This window comes from Punica granatum, chromosome 3 (assembly GCF_007655135.1).
Source record: "Punica granatum isolate Tunisia-2019 chromosome 3, ASM765513v2, whole genome shotgun sequence".
Classification (NCBI taxonomy): Eukaryota; Viridiplantae; Streptophyta; class Magnoliopsida; order Myrtales; family Lythraceae; genus Punica; species Punica granatum.
The window spans coordinates 28,273,122-28,290,769 of NC_045129.1; the positions used below are offsets into that span (position 1 = coordinate 28,273,122).

Consider the following 17,648-nt stretch of genomic DNA (forward strand, 5'->3'; position numbering starts at 1 on the left):
TCCTATATATATATATATATATATATATATATATATATTAGTTTTCATGTAATGAAGGGTACTAATGCAAATGAAGTGTAATGTGGATGTGCACATTTTAACTTGAAAGATTTTATAATTCATTCTCGTCAATGAAATATATTCCCCTATTCTTTTTTTCTCACTATTCTATATTGACGTCACCACTTGTGAAAATATATGCTAATGCTTGCCAAGTACCGTCAATTAAAGGGTTAATCACTTAAAAAAGTAAGACATTTGCTTAAATTCTCAATTCTAGCATGACTTTTCGGAAATAGCACATAAAAATATAATCTTTCGTTTTAGTTTCAAAGCTAACATGACGTTAAATATTCAATCGATTCTAACAGTACTGATTGGTTAGGCATTAACGGTGTCATGTGTCGCAATATTATTCGATGAGTGGACACCACATTTTTTTTATTGAATCAAAAATTGTGCGGTCCACTTATCTAATAATCTGGCTACATGTGACACTATTAATGCCTAGTAAGCTAATACTATTAGAATTGACGAAATATTTAACGACGTGCTAAATTTGAGAGTAAAACGAACGGTCGTGTCTTTCTATACTATTTCTAAAAGGTCGTGTTAAAATTAAAAATTTGAGCAAAGGTCGTACCTTTTTACGTGACTAATGCTCAATTAAAATTAGAAGTGTTCGAGTCCAAGTACCTTTTTTTTAACGATACCCGGACCCTATCCTATAAAAAACAGGTTCTAAGATTTTGGAACCGGACCCTATCATGTTGAGTCTTAGAACTGGAACCTGTATTATACCACAGATTCCGGGAACAATGTTGGAACCTGTATATTTTTTTTGTCTCCTTAAATAAAACCGAAAATGTTTCATTCATAATCAATAATTAAACAAAACAGAATGTTGACATAGATTTAGATTAATCCACAATATATCTATAATAAAGAGTAATATGTATCATCAATCTATCCACAAAATTAAATATCCGTAATGCGATCAGGACTCATCGAGGACACATCGAGGTTGTTGAACCAAAGTTACTGACGATAAAGAATGCGAAACTTTCATCGAGAGAGAGAGAGAGACAGAGAGGGGAAGAGATTAAAGTAAAAGGGAGAAATATATCTGAATATAACTAGGGGAAATTATTATCGGGTCCGGGATATTGATTCCGGTTCCGGTTCTGGATACTTTATATGTAGGAATTAGAACCGGAATTAGTTTTCACCGGTTCCTTATTTTATTACCTAGATCCTACTCTATTTTTAATAAGAGTTACCCGAACTCTACTCTAACAAGTACGATTCGATCGATTCCGGATATACCCGATATCCGTGCATACCCTTAATTAAAATGTATCCAGCTAAAGTCAAGCCCTTAGCAGCCCGCGATTCAATGGGATGAACTCAGTTAGGCCCAGCCCATGCAAAGCCTTATCTTCATGTGGGACACGTGTTGTCCGTTCCTACCATTTGAGTGAATGCCTCTCATTGACGAGTACGATTACGATTAGTCTCTTCCTTCTGAAGATTATTATTTTCCGTGGAATTAAAGGGGCAAACTCTTTTTTCTCCTTTTAGATGTTGGGATGTCTTTAGCTAATAGCTTATTGGCTGAGATTCTTGTATGGTATCGACTTTATCCTAGACATGAAGTGCTTTCTATACATTTCAAATTCGCATAGAATAAGTAAAATTACATGCAGTTTAGTTTACCGTAAGGCCACAATTTCATTTTGTCGAATAGAATTTAGATGAGGCAACTTGTATATATAGTTTTTACCTATCAAAAACTTGTATATGTATTTTTTATATATATAAAAGGGGACAATTTGGAGTATATTTTGTTCTAAAAAATTTTGGAAAATGTTGTGCTTAATACTAATAGAGACGTCGGCTCGACTTGGAATTTCTCATTAGTGGTATTAATTTATTCCAACACGTTCTCCTCCCATCTATATCCTTCTAAATCGTAAGTGTCATTTGTGGCCGGAAAAAAAAAGGTATGCATTTGCAATCGGAACATGATTGAGTCGACAACATATTGCCAGTAGTTTTTTTTTTTTGTACAATTCAAAAGTTCAACGGATTCTAATTGATTTAGTTCGAGTTGGATCGACCACTGAGAGTAAAGCTCTCTAAAAAAAATAGTATGCATTTGCTATCAAAACACCATTGAGTCGACAACATATTGCTAGTAATTTTTTTTGTGTGTGTGTACTATCCAGAAGTTTAACTGGTTCTGATTGATTTAGTTCAAGCTGGGTGGGCTACTAAGAGTAAAACTCTCATAATCAAGGGTTTTTTTTTTATTCACAGGACTTGAACCCAAATTTTTTTTTAAGGGAAACAAGTATTGAACAGCTTGAATCGACCATTGTTAGTTATTGCTAGTTGTTTTTCAATGATACATATGAGACATCTACGAATGACGTCTACCAACGCAGATAGATGAGTTCATATGATTTAGTATCCTTCCCTTTTAACAAAGTTTAGGGTTTGATTATTGTGAATGAAAACAATTAATTTCTTTTTACTATTTTATGAATCCACCCGATTTAAAAATACGAGATGTCCGGTTTTGAGCCCCTTTCGACTCGGCCGTTCAATCAGCTAAAACAAGTAATATCTTACCAGTGTGAGATAGTTCAAACGGTTCGGCATTTGTTCCGCTTAAATAAGGTTTCGAGTTTGAGTACTTGTGAATATAAAAAATTCACGCTACGAGAAATTTATTTGAAAATCGACCCCTCTCGACTGGATTAATCGGGGTTGAATTGAGTTTCTATAAACGTGGATTGACACCGAAAACAAGCAATATCTTGCAATTGAGTAAAAATTCAAACGCGATTAATTAATGCGATAAACAAGACGAGCTTGGAAGCTCCCCCCACCTCTCCTTCCCTCCCCTCCCACTAGTCTGCTTCTGCTTCGCCGCAGAGTCTATCTCGCTCTCTCACCCGCTACTTGCTCCGTCGTCTATATATCTGCGCGATATATAGTAGATAATAAAACCGATTTCTCGAGCTCCTTCATCCGCAGCGTGGGATGGCGAAGCTCGGTGGGAAGGTGGGCCACCAAATCGCTCGGTTTGGCGGGAACGGGGTGGGCCAGATTCTGGCTGCAGCCGCCGTCGCCCTCCTTTTCCGCCTCTTCTCCGGCCCCGGCCCCGCCATGCTGCCGGAGGAGGAAGAGGACGAGTTCCTGCCCGACGAGAATGGTGAAGGGGAGGAAGGTAAGGCAGATGACGAGAGCGGGGAAGCTCCGGTCGCTGGGAAAGTTTATCCCGTCACTATCCGATGGGCCGGCATCAGTTGCTCCATCTCCGATAAGTCGAACAAATCAGTGAGTTCCTCTATCGTCAGAAATTTTCTTTGGATGTAGGAATGAAGAAATTTTAGCTCGCCTATTGTTATTTCAGCTTGTTAGAGTAGCAGTTTTGTGGGTTGAGTTGCCTTCTGTTTGATACCATGAAGAATGGAATTCAGTGACAAATGGGTTCTGTTTCGTGCTATTAGATGAGGTTCTTGCTCAAGAATGTGAGTGGAGAGGCGAAGCCCGGGAGGCTGCTTGCTCTAATGGGAGCATCGGGTTCGGGGAAGACCACTTTGCTCAATGTTCTGGCGGGTCAGCTCGTAGCGTCTCCCCGGTTACATTTGTCGGGTCTTCTTGAGATCAACGGAAGGCCGAGGTCGAATAAGTCCTACAAGTACGTTTGCTCTTGGAAGCATCTTTTGTGGGACTGTCAGATGATTTACTGGGATTTACTTATAGTCATTGTTTTATTTGCAGATTTGCTTACATTCGACAGGATGATCTTTTCTTCTCTCAGTTGACGGTGAGGGAGACGCTGTCTCTGGCTGCTGAGCTTCAGCTTCCAAAAACCTCTTCCGGTGAAGAGAGGGATGAATATGTGAACAATCTTCTGTTCAAACTTGGCTTGGTCAGCTGTGCTGATACAAATGTTGGTGATGCAAAAGTCCGTGGCATTAGTGGAGGTGAAAAGAAACGACTCTCGCTCGCTTGTGAGCTGATTGCAAGTCCTTCAGTAATTTTTGCAGATGAACCCACAACAGGTATGCATTCATTCTATCACAAGTTCTTACATTCTTCCGATGATAGACTTTTACCACCTTTTAAACTTCCTGAGGTACGTTAATGCATTGTTCTTGTGTCTTGAAATATTGATCTTCGAAGTTGAAAAGTTGCTTATATGAGAGGGAATTTTAATTAGTGAAGGGCTATGCCAGTCATTGGAATTGGACAATCGATTGAAGTGCTTGATCGAACATAAACATTTATACACACTTCGATGAATTCCTAATGAAAATGTGCAGTTTCAACTCCTATAACTGTTGAATAATACTTTTTCATGCAGTGCATGTTCACGCAACAAAGAGGCACTTCACTAATTTATTGTCAAAATAGACGCCATTTTGAGCTCTTATGGACTTGCATGTGTTAATACCATAGACAGATGTAAAGATTGTAAAGATCTGAAGTGAGCCGTGAAAGTTTCTTATATTTTAATTATATTTTTTTTTATTGTTTATTTATTATAATGATCATTCTTTTTGCCGTAAGCAACGCTGCCACGTGGAAGTGCCGATGAAACAAATAGGTTAATAATATAGATAATCTCGATAAATAGCCAAATGCAATATGCTTTTGTTTCTTTCATCTGCCATCTATATTATCTTCCTTGTAACAAGATTAATTCGGTCACTTCAGGACTTGATGCCTTCCAGGCTGAGAATGTAATGGAAACTCTTCGACAACTAGCACAGGATGGCCATACAGTGATATGCTCCATACACCAGCCAAGAGGTTCTGTATACTATAAATTCGACGACATGATACTGCTAAGCGAGGGTGCACTTGTCTATGCTGGTCCTGCACGTGATGAACCTCTCGCATACTTCGCGAAGTTTGGGTTTGTATCTAAACCTATTTGACTGTTGCATGTTGCAGAATGCTTCTGGAACCTTTCTTTGACCACTGTTGAGATACCTTACCTTCATACATCTCAATTTCAAATCTATGAAATATAATCATGACCACTGATATAATCATGATTGGCTACTGCTTGAAGCTTATAGGCGAATGATTTTATGTGCCAAGGTAAAGGTCATGATTTGTTCAAGCACAACTTTTGGTGTCACTAGTCTCTTGATTCTCAAAAGCCATTTGGGCCCATGCAATAAATCTATCTTTCTAGGAGGAAAAGAATACCATTTCAGAAACGAGCAATTTGCTGCATCCAGAAATGCTCCCTGAAATATTTGACTGAAATTGAGAAAAAGGAACATAAAGGATTAACATGCTACATGCCTATGCTTCAAAATTATATTTCTGCTGCTGTTTGTAAGCCTGTACCTTGAACAGTCAATACCTCTGGTTGTCCCAAAAATCTCTGGAAGAAACTGCTTTTGGTGAAGAAAAAATGCCTTATGATTGAATGATGAAAAAAATAACCCAGGAAGTGGAACACGGTGATTGGCAAAATGCTTTTTTTTTGGACTACTTTTCATGGTACTTTGCTACATGACTATTGTTCCGACTTCCCTGTATCTTATCCGCACAAAATTTGTCCTTTATACTTTTGTAAAAAAATGACATTTTCTGCAGTTACTTATCTTGTGTGTTGCCTTAACTGCATCCAGCTTGACATGCCACTGATCTTTTGATACACTTGCAAATGGAAGTCATAATAACCGATCTATCATTCATTCCAACAGGTACAGCTGCCCGGATCATGTGAATCCTGCTGAATTCTTGGCTGATCTCATTTCTATAGACTACAGCTCTTCTGAAAGTGTGTATTTTTCTCACAAGAGGATAGATGGTCTTGTTGAGTCATTTGCACAGCAGAATCCTCCAATACTATATGCAACTACTCTGACCAGAATGGACAAATTCAAGGCTGGTATAATGTCTTCGAGAAAGGGAACTATTGTTCAGAGAAAGGGAGGTTGGTGGAGACAATTTTGGTTGCTGCTGAAACGCGCGTGGTTGCAGGTTTGTCCGTTAACTTTTGGGCTATCCATTCTTATATTTTGATATTTTAAAAGCTCTCTTGCTACGCTTTTGAAGCAGATAAGTGGCTATTCCAAGTTTATCATGGTATTGTACCATGGAGTTGAATCTCCATTCCACTCATTTGCAACTTACATAACTTCCATTTGTCGAGCTTGAGCCCTGATCATTCTTACAGACTGCATTGGCTGGAGAATCGAATAATAAGTATATTAATTACTGCCTCCATCTTGAGGTTCATCTTTTTAGGTTTGTTGATATGTTGCAAATTAGAATTTATGTTATGTTTGTATCACAGCTCATCAGTGGAACTAAAAGTTGTTTTGATCTTGAAAAACTGGGGATGCTAATTTATGAGATCACTCTAGAGCATCCTAGAAGTCAGTATGTGCTGCCATGCTTTTCATCTGTTCTATTAGTTTCTTAATGGAAGCCCTTTTTTATCACCTATTTTTGCGTTGACCATGATACTGAAATTAGAGTGCATGTAACCAGAACCTTGCTTCGGATTCATGCCTTGTTACTTACTAAACATATTTGTTCATTAACCATTCTTAAAAGGTCCTTGTCTGGTACAGAAATATTGATTATAGTACTGAAACCTTTGTTGGTTGCCTAGGCCTCTCGTGATGGCCCAACAAATAAGGTTCGTTCCAGGATGTCAATTGCATCAGCAATAATATTTGGATCAGTATTCTGGAGAATGGGGAGGTCCCAGACTTCGATACAGGATAGAATGGGATTGCTTCAGGTACAGTTATCATTTTCTGTTCTTCAAAATAGGTTGGTCAAGTATTCTCCAGCACTAATCTTGCTTTTGCATTTTGGTGTTGTAGGTTGCTGCAATAAACACTGCGATGGCTGCTCTTACAAAGACAGTGGGGGTATTTCCAAAGGAGCGGGTTATTGTGGACAGAGAGAGAGCAAAAGGATCCTATGCGTTGAGCCCTTATCTTCTTTCAAAACTGCTAGCTGAGATTCCTATTGGGGCAGCATTTCCTCTGATGTTTGGTGCTGTATTGTACCCCATGGCTCGTCTTCATCCATCTTTATCCAGGTTCTTTATGATCATTTAGTTCTGTTCTGCAATTTAATATTTTTCAATACTTTGTGTGTTTCTTTTCTTTTCTTTTCTTTTTTTGGGGAATAATGAACATAGATAGTATATCTGTCTTTACATTTTTTTGTGAGCACAAACATTGGAATTTATAGTAATTCTACTTTACACCTTACATCTATTGATTCCATGTAATGGTAAGGCTAGTGGATACATTGAACATGAACATTCAGATTGTTAAGGAAGGTACAATGATGTGAATCGTGATTTAAAATTTGCCGAGAAAAACTTTTTAATTTGGGTACAGTTCCCTTCATTTTCAGACCAAAATAAGGATATAAATTGAAATTCTGTTGCAGTATTTGGCTGACTAGAACTACAAAAGTGTTTCTTGGCACTCTCAATAAGAAAAGTAAAATGACATGAAAGCAAGCAATGATCAATAGATACTCTTAACAACTTACTCAACACAATTTGAGTCAGTCATGAACCTGAATTCAGACAATATATTAAGCATTTCACGTTGAGTACTAGTAAGCTATTATTTTACCTTTGAAGCCTCCTCTTGGAAGCCTCAATTATAGCATCTTTTCAGCACAGACCGAAAAGTCCTCTATATTACTTTTGAGTCATAGAGCAGAACTTTCCATTTAATAATTGCATCTAGTATCATTGATAATATCTCTCAGATAAAAGGTAACGAACTTAACCTTTGAATATGTAAAAAAAAATTCCAGGTTTGGGAAGTTCTGCGGGATTGTGACTGCGGAATCCTTTGCCGCTTCTGCCATGGGCCTAACTGTGGGTGCTATGGTCCCTACCACCGAAGCGGCAATGGCCCTGGGGCCTTCACTCATGACAGTTTTCATCGTGTTTGGTGGCTATTACGTAAATGCAGACAACACGCCAATCATCTTTCGATGGATTCCCCGTGTTTCTCTCATAAGATGGTAAAAGAATTTCGCACTCACAGCTATGTAGAGTTTATTCTCATATCAATGAAACAACACCATGTCAGTTCTCTCTCTTTATCCAATACCTGTGATTACTGTTCTTTCGTATATTCAGGGCATTTCAGGGGCTTTGCATCAATGAATTCAAGGGTCTTCAATTTGATCACGAGCAACCTTTCGATATTCAAACTGGAGAACAGGTGAACGGGATAATTAGCTCTTCAGCCTTCTATATCCCAATTTATACATATTATTCGAACATTATGCATTATGATTCTTACTGATGAACAAATGTCAGAGTTTATGGAAAATGCTTTCTTCCTAAAGATTCAATAAATTGGGAAAGAGTGAAAAACTCAGTAAAAACTGTTCAATTTGGCTGTCACTTTCAATAGATTTATGTGCTTCGATTCAAGTTTCCCCTATTTCTGATACAATGATCAAATGTCCCAAGTATCTTTACTGAATGATTTATAATACTGCCTCATTTTCTCATAATTGCAGTATCACTTATTTATATCTGATGTAATTTGGCATCCTGAAACTATTTCAAATATCAATTTGGATTTCCCGTATTTTACCTTCTAGTGCCATAAGTATCTATCTCCTCTTACACTGTTGTCTCTTACTATATACTGACCAGTCAGCCAGTTTTATGAAGAATAATCACCTGCTAAGTCTGATATGTGCGTGTTGGGATCTCCAGATGGGTTTTATATGGGTCCATTGCTAATTTTTTATTTTTTCACTGCCTTTGTCTTGCAGGCCCTCGAGAAGTTCTCTCTTGGGGGGAAATGCATTAGCGAAACAGTAATAGCTCAGAGCAGAATACTGCTCGTTTTCTATTGCACCACTTACCTTCTGCTTGAGAAGAACAAACCCAAGTACCAGAAGCTCGAGCCACTGCCAGTCAACCAATCAGAGCCATTGTCAGAGCTAGATAAGATTAAGTTCGAGGTTGACAAGAAATCCCAGGAACTAGAGCCACCTGCTGATGATGTCGAATTGAAGCCACAGCAGCAGCAGCAGCAGCAGCAACTCGAAGAACCTTCGTCTCCAACTTCGGATCAAATCCGACCATTTATCCTAGAAGGTTTGTAAATAATTTAGGTAGAGTATTAATGGTAACCTCATATGATGTTGAGACCGTTTATTGGTTTATATCATTCTCATACAGGTGGTGCTAAGTAAAAAGGGGAGGGAAGGGAAGGGATGCATGAGAATTTGCAATAATGGAGGGGCTTCGTATGCTCTATTTTATACCATAGAGCTTTGTCCAGTGAATACTCTAAATAAGGCTCTGAATAGTTTAGCAATAGAACCAAAACCGAGCGACTCTATCATCATATGAGCTGTAATTGGTGATGTTGCTATATGCTAAGAGAAGGGATGTTCTTGACCTGTATTTGCGTATAGAAGCTCTGTCGTATCATCCATCATGTTACTGACAACACTTTGTATTGTGAACTCGACTGGACCCAATTGGTGGGCGGATTGTTCGTGGCGGGAGGTTAGCGATTGCCTATTGCGGGGCTACACTGTTGGATATCGGAATGCTGACTTCTATAAGAACTTTGCTCTGTGGTTGATGATTCCATGAAATATCAACGTTTGAAGGAATGACGTTTCTCTAAAGACAGTTGACAATTGAAATTCATTGAATATGAAAAAGATTATGCGTGACGTCCTCTGCTCCGACAAATAACAAGAAATGGAATGTGCAAAAATCAAAATTCAGTCTGGGTAGCCACATCCCAAATTATAGGTGTCGCACATTGCACAGGTGCGTAAAAAAAAAAAAAAGTTTAGTCGATTTTTATTAAGTATTTTAATATATTTGGTGAACCTCTTTTAAATTATTTTTGATATATTATTTACTATGGATAATGTTTTTAATTTTTTCTTGAAAATAATTAAAATCTCCTCGACATACTACTTATATAGAATGCCAACTACATACATATTATATAGAATGCCAACTACATACATAGAATATAGAAAAATGTAAAGGGGACAATGATAGAAATGGGCAAGTACATTAATCCCAAATTAAGAATTGGGTTTGTTTGGACTGTGGATGTAATTTTAAAATCACAATTCTAACTTAACTTTACCCACTACAAAACAAAATAACTCATACAAAATCAAATAGTGGGCCATATTTATATCACTTTTTTCACAACAAAACAACATAACTCATACAAAGTCAAAAGATGGGTCCCATTTATACTACTCTTTTTTAAAATCAAAATTTAATTTTAAAATCCTACTATGAAACCAAACGCAGTATAAATCATCTGAGCAATTAAAAAGACATTTTACCACAAGCTGGAGATTTGAAACAAGTAAGTTGTGGCCGTGATTCATTCTCATATCGCATCCCCGCAAATTTTATATATTACAATTGATCTAACTAATGTTTATGTCCATCTTCACCTGCGATGTTCACTATTGTCCTAACGGACGTAATTCTGCTGCGATCTTGGATGATCCAAGTCATTAATATCTTGATGTGATCGATCTTCAGATGATTATCATTGATAAAACATAATGATCTAACCCAGGCATTTCCCGAATAGAACTGCAGTAAGGAAGCAAATCAATATAGATAGTACATGTTAACAGAAGGACATCATCATTGTGGAATAAACATCACTACTAAAAATCGCGTGTTAGCGAGGGAATTTACAAAAGGAACACGTCCCTTGGTAATCTGTTGGAATAATTTTCCAGCGGAATACTGAGGGATAATTCCCTCGGTAAATGGAACCATTTCTTAGGTAAAATTAAAAAAATAAAAAGATTAAAAAATTTAAAAACAAAAGTAAAAACAAAATAAAAAATATTTTAAAAAATCTAAAAAATTATAACAAAATACAAACTATTCCCTATGTAATATTTAATTTTTTTAAAATACAATAATTACAGCAGGAATTACTCCTGCGGTAAAATTAAAAAATTTTAAAAAATATCAAAAATAGTTATCAAGGGATTAATTCCCAAGGTAAATTTTCTGAGGCAATTACTGAGGGATGTTACTTCCTCGGTAATATTGAAAAATTAAAATAAATATTAAGAATCAAAAAATAAAAAAATATCCAGACGTGCGTTTTGAAAATAATATAATTTTTATATTTAATAATCTATAATACTGATTTTGTGATTGAGATAAATTAAAAGGCTATGTTACAAATTATAGAGTCAATAGCAATGAGAAAAATAGTACTAGAAATAAAACACATATCAATTACTAAAATATCAAATGAGAAAACTAATATTACTTTTACAATAATAATTTTAGAGATAGATATCAAATACCAATTATGTTTCCAGAAATGAATATTATTATGTAAATTAAAATATTTTATATTAAATATAAAATCAATTTAATTTAGGATTGATAGTGTTGAATTATTTGCATTTTTGAAATTAATTTAATTTAGGGTTGATAGTGATCAAATTGTAATGTTGAAATTAATTTAGGGTTAAAAGTGTTAAATATTTTATATATTAGTTCAACAAAAAAAATATTATATATCAAATTAATTTAATTTATATATCAGAAATATAATTAGGAGTAGGTAATAAACATATTATGTTGCATAGCTTGATAGTTAAGGAGTTAGGAGTGAAAGGGGTAGATACCAGTCGATACCTGCGTGTATCGTTGGAAAGCCGATGGATAAACGGGGATGTCCCCCAGTAAATCTGTGAATTCTAGAAGTGTCAACCCGAATCCGTCATCGGATCGGACATTATTATATTCCTGGGAAATGGCGAAAATGCGACCATTTGGCAGTGGATGATGAGCACATGATGGTGCTGAGGAAGCGGATTAGGGAGATAATAAAGACGATAGAGCAGAAGTGCTGCCACACCTGCTATGTTTCCATGATATGTAACGTGATAAGGATGTTGCCGTCACGGCTGATAATAACTACGGCCCGTCACTGAAAAATACTAGCTATTAATGAGGTTTTTGGGGATTACATAAAAATTCCAGATCGCCCCCTTGCACAACATATGGGATTCACGAGACGTGACAAACTCCTTTTAGCCCCAGCATCCTCATTGGGCTCTTGGGTCGGGGTTTAGAACATACTCCCATGGATTCTGACTCGTGGATAGCCCTCAAATCATCTACCCGCAATCTCCTATGGCTGTGGAATAGGGTCGGCTCTGATACCACATGTAGCAATCACGAACATAGCGTTGCCATGGGAATCGTGGCTCTCGTTGCTTTTAGCATCCCGACCTCCTCGGCCATGGTTCTCCTCCTCTTGGCGGAGATGGTCAAGGGGATTGCAGATGGATTCGCCGCGTCTAACTGGATGGCCACCCTTCGTTTTGTTTTTCTTATATTTTCTCCCGTACGCGTTCCCTTCTTTTATTCCAATTTTTTTTCCTTTATGTTCTGGTAGAACTTTCACTTGCAGGTATAACATCAGGTGCGGTAATTGATCCCATTGTATATAGATGCTAGACTACTATCTGTTGAATTATTCAATAATGTATTCAACATATATATTAATTGATTATGTATTTTGCACTATTTTATTTACTGGCCTGATAAAGTGATCTAGGTAAGTTTAAAGTAATGGGCTTTAGAGATATCTCATTAAAATATGAGATCTAACGAATAGATACCAAAAGGTAGGGGTGTCAATTCGTGTCGTGTCGTATTTATACGTGTCGTGTCTAAATGGATTCATATCATCGAGGTCATAACTCATACACGATATGATTATTAAACGGGTCAGGTTTCACATACACGAACACGACACGATTATATCCATGTCAACCCGTACACGATACGTTTAAACCCATTTATTAAAACGTGTCATAAAGGTACACGTATACACGACACGATTATAACCGATACCCAGACACGTTAACACAACCCGTTTACCTGGCACAACCCGTTTATCCGATTAACCCGTTTACCCGGACACGTTAACACGATTCGTTTATCCGTTCAACCGGTTACCCAGACACGTTAACACGACCCGTTTATCCGTTTAACCCGATTACTCGAACACGTTAACACGACCTGCTTAAAGTTTTCCAAAAAGAAATGAGAAGAAAAAAGAATCAAGATTTGCACAATCTAGGCACTAATCTTTCATAGGAGAAAGTATGAAAATCAACATTAAAGATATGGGCAAAAAGAACTAAAGGAATATAAAAACTTAGATTTCAACTTCAACATTGTAAAACAGTAAAGAAATGAGAATAATAATCCTCATATCAATTGTCACATCTGATTCATCAAGTAATTACACTAACCAAACCCAAAAACAAAGAGATTCCATCTTTTGCATTGCAGAGGCAGTACTTCCTATTCTTCTTGCCCACTGAGAGCAGTGCTGGTTTGCGGGACAAATCAATATATGGTAACGAGGAACGAACGACACGTCCAGGCGGCAGGTGCCATAAAATAGCACAGCCTCTCTAAACAAGACAAAATTCAATCCATACACACCAAGCGTCTCCCCTCCATGACTAACCTTAGGCCACTTCTCTTGATTGTCTATAGCTATGCAAGAGAATCAGGAGTTCCATTACAGCTGCAAAACAAATAGGAGAATGCACTCAACTTAAGCAAAATCGAGAATAAGATAGCAAGTTAAAGTGCAGATACATAGTGACGTGTTAGATAGATTTTTGAAAGGTTAAGGAAGGGGCATGAGGTTCTCACATATTAATCATAATCTTGCAAGCAACCTCATTGATCTACCGCTCGCATGTGGTCCATGCTAAATATCTGGAACTTCACGTGAAAGAAGGAATTGTAAGGTCATTGAATTAGAAGTTCGAGATACCAAAAGCACTCAAAATTAGTTAGCAACAAAGACAAAATCAACCACTAGTCGTATGTAGCAGCCATATGACAGGATATAACACCAGAGGAATGCAACTCCAAATCGAACAAAATATCTACTTCAATTGTGAGTCCCGAGAAAAACATGCTGCAAAGATGGATTTAGAAACTCGTGAATGGAACCCTACAAATGTGGTCATATTCTAGATTTAGTGTCCTATTCCGTTATGCAACTCAATTAATGCAACAGGTTTACAATGTAATGTCCAGGTCAGACATTGACAGGTGAATGAGACTTCCTGAGAGGAGATGACAAAAATATAAATATAAGCTTCAATGTTTAAGTAACTGCTGAAATACAAATATACAAAATGTTACATCTTTTGGAGGACAAGCAGCAACCTTCAGCATTTGTAGACTGATATGCTTTCATTGAGTTTACCCATGTGCTTGTCTAGTTCACCTATTATATCATAAGCAGAATAGCCAGAAAGTACAAAACTTAGATTACTAATAGCTGCAGATCTAGTTACCAGTTTCATTTCGCCTGCAATGCAAAATGGAATGAGAGATTTGCTTCTTCACCTTTTTTTCCCCCCAATAAGTCTGAATGCTGATGCTGATGAAGTGAAAAAGAATAACTTACTTGTAACTGAATACCATGCGGTGAAGAGATCAATAATGAACCTTTCAAGCGATTAACTTATGACTAATCCACTTCATGGTAGACCTAAAAATATATACAAATATACAAAACGTTACATCCTTTGGGCTCAATATAATCAATACACAACAATTTAAACTACAGACAATGAGCTGAGGGAGTGTCGTGGCGGCTAGGATTTTTTTCGAGGGAGTCTTTAGGTTTTTTATTTTTCTTCGGGTTTTTGAGGTTCAGGAAGAAGAGGAGAGTGAGCTAAAGGTTTCCTCTTTTGGACCAACCAAAAACCAAGAAAAGAAAAGAGAAGAAGCCGAAGAAAAGGAAATGGGGGGGCAGCGGGGGGGAAAAAAGGGGCAGGAGCTGGCAGAGCTGTGACCAGTGGTCCATGGAATGACTTGAACATCCGGAATTTTCCTGAATTGCTCATGACCTTTCAGTCTATGTGATATTTTTTCTTGATCCCTACATGAGTTGGGCACATCCTCGTAAAATTTGAAGATCGTTTGACCTCGGGAAGTTCCCGAAACAATTTTTCATCGACAGTTGGCCCGAACCGAGAGATTTGGTTCTGATTTGTGAGAATATATTCGATTCTGTACTAATCTAACCGAAAACATCTCCTATATATTTTTTTTCTGAATCTTCAGTGAATTAGGAATCCAATAACGTTGGCCATGCTTGAAAATACGAAGAATTGATTTTTTTTTTATGGATTTTCTCCCTCGACTGGCAGAGTTTGTCCCGGTATAATAGTTTCGGGCATGGTGCGCTAAAAAATTCATAACTCTGTCTCTCCGTATTGAATCTTGGAATGAATGACCCGTCAAATTGAACCTAACTCGATTTCCGAGGTCAAGCATATGGAATTCACCCTTTTAGGTTCAGGATTGACCGTGATTGATGCGTCGAATCCCATGCTCGAGCTGCTGTATTCACTGTTTGGGCGCCCTAGCTCTCACGAATTTTATCTTTTTGCTCGAATGGGCTCTCGACGTGATTTTTGCATTGAAATGTCCCCGACTCACCAAACCTTGATCTAAAAATATCGAACTTTGTTCTAGGATCCACGAAGCTAGTCGTTCTCACCGAAGAAAATGATACAAAGACGTGATTTCCCCTTTGTTCACTGCCTTCGGTTCGAATATTGATAATTCGTGCCTTACTCTTCGGGATCAATGGTGTGTGCCGCAAAATTTCATAGGTTGCCCTCATCATTTTTTGTTAAAGCTCAGGAGTCCTAGTCGAGAGCCTTGTTGATGTCCTATCTTAGAGCCGATGGACCAAATAGGGTGCTGACACTTATCACAAGAAATTAATCAATGCTTTGACATAAACTTTAATGATTCGAAATTAACATGCGCTAGTCTATTATGCCAAAATGTGAAAGATGAATCAACAACATAAGCATAAACGAGATTACTATTATTATTATTGTTACACATACATAACTTGACCATCCCATCACAACAGTACTCTTTCTTGACAAAAATCCCATTCTTAGACCAATAACTTGTCGGACTCTAACATAGCCTTGACACCTTTTTTTGGACAAGAGAGAAGCGGAAACTAGATTCTTTCGAATCTCTAGGACATATACATCAATTTCTTCCCGGAAGTGAATTGGAGTTCCACGGTCCCTTTGCCAAGACCTTTGCAATATCTTGATTTCCCATCATCACAACATCATTTTCGACAGCGTCTACCAACTCCTTGAATTGAGATTTATCGTTGCAGACATGAATGGACGCACCCGAATCATACTATCAGTAAGAGGATTTCGCTCCAACCATATGGACTTCACTTATCATGCTAATATGCACTTGAGAAATCATAGCAACAATTTCCTCCACGTCTTGTTCGACGTTGTTGACATTATTATTCTTGCCATTCTGCCCTCTCTTTGCCTTTAGGAATTTGCAATCCCTTTTAAGATGGCCTTTCTTGCCACAATGATAGCATGCCAATCCTTTCTTCTTCTTGGCATTATTGTCATTGCTTTTGTTGGGTTCACTGTTGTAGACCTCAGAAAACTCTCTTTTCTTTTGACTTTTGGGAGTTATTTCCCGAAGAGGCCAAGTTTACTTTCGAGCTAGAAGTTTCATTACTTTTCCTCTGCAGATTGCGAGTTTCCTCTTCAACTTGCAGATGTTTGAGAATCTACTCTACAATGATTTCTTCGATGGTGTACAACAGTTTCTTTCAGTAATCATGCCAATCGGGAGGCAACTTCGCAATTATTATTCCCACTTGCATTGATTCAAAAACATTCATTTTCACATCTTTCAATTTGGACACAAGCACGAGTAAATCGTGCATTTGGTCCACATAGAAAAATGATCTACCATATTAAACTCATAGAACTTAATTATCAAAAATTCATTCACACCTTGCTTCTCAATTTTGTACTTATTTTCGAGCCCTTACCAAATCTCCTTCGGGGATTTCACACGGAGAGATCGTAAAGACGATCTGAGTGAGTGTTGAGAGTGTGACCCCTGCAGAGAACTTCATCTTCTTCATGCTTCTTTCGTTCAACCTTCACTTGTTCGGTGTCGTTGTCTTGCGGTGCAGAAACTTCCGGTAGAGATGGATCCAGCACGTAGGAAATCTTCAGTGCAGTGGGAAAGAACATCATCTTGTCCTTCCAACAAGAATAGTTCGTCCCATCGAACTAATCCAACTTGATGAAGTCCTGGTTCATCATCTTGAAAGCAGTTTCCGATCCTGTCTCCATCGCCATAATCACCTTAAGATTGTTGAATAAGAGGGTTGAAGAGTATATCGAAAAATGTGGTTAGAGGCGTGGAGATCACTTTCCTTAAGGTGATTATGATCGATCGGGGACTCCGAGTCAGAGTTCCTGATCGATTCGCGGGCTAGGGTCGCCAATCCACGACCCGGACCCCTCCATCGAAGTCACCAACAGGACGCCGGTGACCTTGGTGGAAGGGTCGGGGTCTTCGATTGGCGGCCCTACCCCCCAATCGATTGGGGACTCAGAGTAGGAGTTCCCAATCGATTAGCGGGCTGGGGCCGTCAATCGGTGACTCGATCCCTCCACCAAGGTCGTCGACGTCCTCCATGGGTATTGTCGAGCTCGGTGGAGGGGTCGAGGTCACC

General features: G+C 37.9%; 1 protein-coding gene across 1 annotated transcript; it reads left to right on the forward strand.

Moving 5' to 3' along the window:
* The first annotated feature begins 2,853 nt into the window (after positions 1 to 2,853).
* Positions 2,854 to 9,618, forward strand: LOC116200177 (ABC transporter G family member 7). Its single transcript, XM_031530924.1, has 11 exons — positions 2,854 to 3,345; positions 3,519 to 3,709; positions 3,793 to 4,076; positions 4,732 to 4,933; positions 5,739 to 6,018; positions 6,656 to 6,787; positions 6,873 to 7,093; positions 7,831 to 8,043; positions 8,162 to 8,246; positions 8,812 to 9,139; positions 9,224 to 9,618. Exons 1-11 carry the CDS (start codon positions 3,049 to 3,051, stop codon positions 9,235 to 9,237), a joined length of 2,247 nt encoding a protein of 748 aa, XP_031386784.1. The 5' UTR covers positions 2,854 to 3,048; the 3' UTR covers positions 9,238 to 9,618.
* The last annotated feature ends 8,030 nt before the right edge of the window (positions 9,619 to 17,648 follow it).

Excerpts from the sequence above, each read along its gene's own strand:
- LOC116200177 (XM_031530924.1), top strand. The coding sequence starts at position 3,049 with ATGGCGAAGCTCGGTGGGAAGGTGGGCCACCAAATCGCTCGGTTTGGC. Across the intron at positions 3,346-3,518 it reads CCGATAAGTCGAACAAATCA|ATGAGGTTCTTGCTCAAGAA; the intron begins GTGAGTTCCTCT and ends TCGTGCTATTAG. Across the intron at positions 8,044-8,161 it reads CGTGTTTCTCTCATAAGATG|GGCATTTCAGGGGCTTTGCA; the intron begins GTAAAAGAATTT and ends TCGTATATTCAG.